The following is an 826-nucleotide window of genomic DNA, read 5'->3' as shown; positions in this document are numbered from 1 at the left end:
ATGTGCAGCCAAGGTTGAGAACCACTGCCCCAAGCAGAGAAGGCAGCTGTCTTGATGCGTGGCGAGATAAAATTGCCAGGTGCTGCTCATGAAATCTGGGACGGCCACAACAAAATAAAAAGAATCTGTACCAAAATAGTCAGCAGAGGAATTCTGAAACCTATAGACAGGAGGGCACATAACACCTCAAACCCCACCCAACTCACTCTTCTGATCAGCTGAGAGCCGTCTGTGCTGCATAACCCAGGTGTGTAGATTTGCTTGCCTTGCTTCTTCAATACAGGTCATACATTAATTGCTTTAATAAAATTGGCTTCATCACAACGCAATCAAGGCCTCTCGTATAAATTCATTTACAGGAGAAAACAAGAATCGAGGTTGGGGACAGCCCTGACTCAGGGGGCTGTCTGGTAACACCTCCGGGCGTCTGTGAGCGGTGCCTCTAAGAGTCACCGCCGTAGCCCGCCCGGGTTTCGGATGCAGTTCTGCTCAGAGGCTGGCGCCGGAACCAGCACAGCGACCAGCGCTCGGTGTGAAATGCACATTCCGGGCCCCGCCCTGAATGAGAAAGTTGCAATGCCACCTGACACAGACTCAGGCGCCCAGAGCTACGCATGGCTCCGGGCGTGTCGGCCCCCTGGCCCTCTCGGCAGGTCTCTGTAGTCGCCGTGCAGCTGGAGGAGAGCTCCTCCCAGAGGTCCCCAAGCCCCATCATTCTCGTCCCCCCCACGGACAGACTGGCCCGGAGCCTTAGCTCTGCGGGCACTGGGCTGGTGGTGCCGGTGAGCAGTGCAGCCCTCCCGGGGCCCCCCGTCCAGCGCCCGCC

At 57.1% G+C, this 826-nt stretch overlaps 1 protein-coding gene across 1 annotated transcript in view; it reads left to right on the top strand.

Annotated features, from left to right (window-relative positions):
* Nucleotides 1-614: 614 nt before the first annotated feature.
* FUCA2 (fucosidase, alpha-L- 2, plasma) overlaps nucleotides 615-826 on the top strand; it is an 11,832-nt gene continuing 11,620 nt past the window's right edge. The window contains exon 1 of the mRNA XM_006755410.2: nucleotides 615-782. Coding sequence (XP_006755473.1) covers nucleotides 615-782 — 168 coding nt within the window. The remainder of the gene's footprint in view (nucleotides 783-826) is intronic.

The sequence above is a fragment of the Myotis davidii genome, unplaced genomic scaffold (genome assembly GCF_000327345.1).
Source record: "Myotis davidii unplaced genomic scaffold, ASM32734v1 scaffold292, whole genome shotgun sequence".
NCBI lineage: Eukaryota > Metazoa > Chordata > Mammalia > Chiroptera > Vespertilionidae > Myotis > Myotis davidii.
This window is presented reverse-complemented; position numbering and strand designations above follow the sequence as displayed.